Source organism: Penaeus japonicus, unplaced genomic scaffold (assembly GCF_977035675.1).
Source record: "Penaeus japonicus unplaced genomic scaffold, GWHDUDI00000001_assembly GWHDUDI00000003, whole genome shotgun sequence".
Taxonomy (NCBI): domain Eukaryota; kingdom Metazoa; phylum Arthropoda; class Malacostraca; order Decapoda; family Penaeidae; genus Penaeus; species Penaeus japonicus.
The window spans coordinates 13,049,202-13,051,218 of NW_028234405.1; the positions used below are offsets into that span (position 1 = coordinate 13,049,202).

Below are 2,017 nucleotides of genomic sequence, written 5' to 3' on the forward strand. Positions count from 1 at the left end.
GGGGGAGAGGCAGAGAGAGAGAGAAAGAGGGAAGAAGAGAGAGAGAAAGAGGGAAAGAGAGGGAGAAGAGGGAGGAGAGGAGAAGGAGAGAGAGAGAGAGGGAGATGGGAGAGAGAGAGAGAGAGAGAGAGAGAGAGAGAGAGAGAGAGAGAGAGAGAGAGAGAGAGAGAGAGAGAGAGAGAGAGAGAGAGAGAGAGAGAGAGAGAGAGAGAGAGAAAGTTAGTCTATTTCATATTCAGGATATTGGCACATAAAAGTAGTATATATAAGGTGTGTATACTTCACCTCAATTCATATTTCACTACATTGGAACAGAAACAACTTGTGTATTATGTATATGATTTAGGAAGATTGGTGACCTCAAATTGACTTTGATTAAGTCCTTCTTTTGAAGTTAGTAATGGTGTTCGTTCATGTGACAACCTCATTGAAACAGAGCGCTGGGGAGAAGATCCTTCAACAGAGTCCTCTTGCTCCTGGTGCTGAAATAATATAATGGGGTTAAGTTCTAAAATATCCATACAGTTTATTTTCACATTTCTAGCTGAAATTTCTATAGCTGGGTAGCATATAGCAGTGACAGTAGAAAGGAAAAAGAAATACATAGCTTTTGAATTGTATCATATCATTCTGACATACCCTTAAATTTTCAGGACATTTTAGGATTTAAACAGCAAAAATTATTTAATCCTAGAGACTATCTTGTTAGTTTATTGATCCAATCCAAACAATGTGCTACACATATTTGAAGAAATAAAAACAAGATAAATATTAAAAGTTGTACCTGATTATTATAGAGATCATCAACATTGGCATTTGGCGACTCCATCTGTTGTGATGAATGCTTTGGCCATAATCTTGCTGGGAACCAACTGGGCTTTGAGATGCCACTACCTGCTTCCCAGCTGCGATACACCATAGAGTTGAACACAGCCTGAAGTGGGTTTAGGATTGCCTGTGAAGCAAAGGAAAATATGATTACAGAGGAGGAGGAGGAAGAAAATGAGGCAGAGAAGAAGGTGAAGAAAGTCCAGAATGTGTTTTTTGTTGTTTACAAAGGTCTTCTGTGCACTAGTGTGAATAGTAGAATACTGTCCCATTAGAATTTATAAAGAATCTAAGAATTTAAAAGGAATTGCATTCAGTATAACAATGGTACATTCACTTCTTTGGATATGCACAACCATTTGAAGGTTGTGATGGTGCTCTTTAGTTTCAAAGCCAAAAGGTTTTGTAGGCCTTTAATTCAGATTAGATAATATGAAACAAGGAGAAAGCTGATGGTTTTGTTGGTGACTTTCATGAGATTTTGCTACTCTTCTGTAAGAGAGCATACAGATAAAATAAAGCTACTATCCATGTGCAGTTTTCAAAAAACACCATATGCTAAAATTCAAGTATATGTTAATATTGAATACCTTTGGCACTTCCCTCTTTGATATCTGTTTCCCCTAAACTATCATAGATAACACAAATATCTAGAAACAAACCAATATAATGATGATAGAACCTGGGCAAACACATACTGATCTAATACTAAAAAGGATAAAAAAGAAAAAGCTAGTATAAAACAGAGTAACATCAAAGATGGAGAAGGAATGGAAAAAAAAGATGAAGAGGAAGAATAGAAATAAGAAGGGGAAGGAAAAGATGATGATGTTAAATAAAAAGAAACAAAATGTGTGAGGAGAAAGAAAAAGAGGAAGAAGAAAAAGACAATAATCATAATTAATAATAGGAAAGATATGAAGAAGAAGGTGGAATTTGAAGAGAGAGTGAAGAGACTATGAAATGCTTACCATAAGATACCACACTGTTATGATAAATGTTCTTGGCAAGTTATTCCACGACGTCCACAACACAATGCCATTGATAATGTTTGGCAGCCAGCACATGTAAAACACTCCATTGATTAGGAAGAATTTCTTGCGTAAGCCATCAACAACGCGCCGCTCAGAGTGGGTGAATCTGAAGAGAGAGTGTGTCATAAAGTAACTGTGTCAATGATACATTTTTA

General features: G+C 36.4%; 1 protein-coding gene across 7 annotated transcripts in view; it reads right to left on the reverse strand.

The window, feature by feature from the left end:
* Window positions 1–219: 219 nt before the first annotated feature.
* The window catches only part of LOC122265220 (G protein-coupled receptor 143), a 30,955-nt gene continuing 29,157 nt past the window's right edge, over window positions 220–2,017 (reverse strand). For all 7 annotated transcript variants that reach the window (XM_043034416.2, XM_043034414.2, XM_043034415.2 and 4 more), the window contains exons 7-9: window positions 1,800–1,968; window positions 785–955; window positions 220–482 (exon numbers count right to left, since the gene is read on the reverse strand). In XM_043034416.2, the coding sequence (XP_042890350.1) occupies window positions 330–482; window positions 785–955; window positions 1,800–1,968 (493 nt within the window). In that variant the 3' untranslated portion in view covers window positions 220–329. The remainder of the gene's footprint in view (window positions 483–784; window positions 956–1,799; window positions 1,969–2,017) is intronic.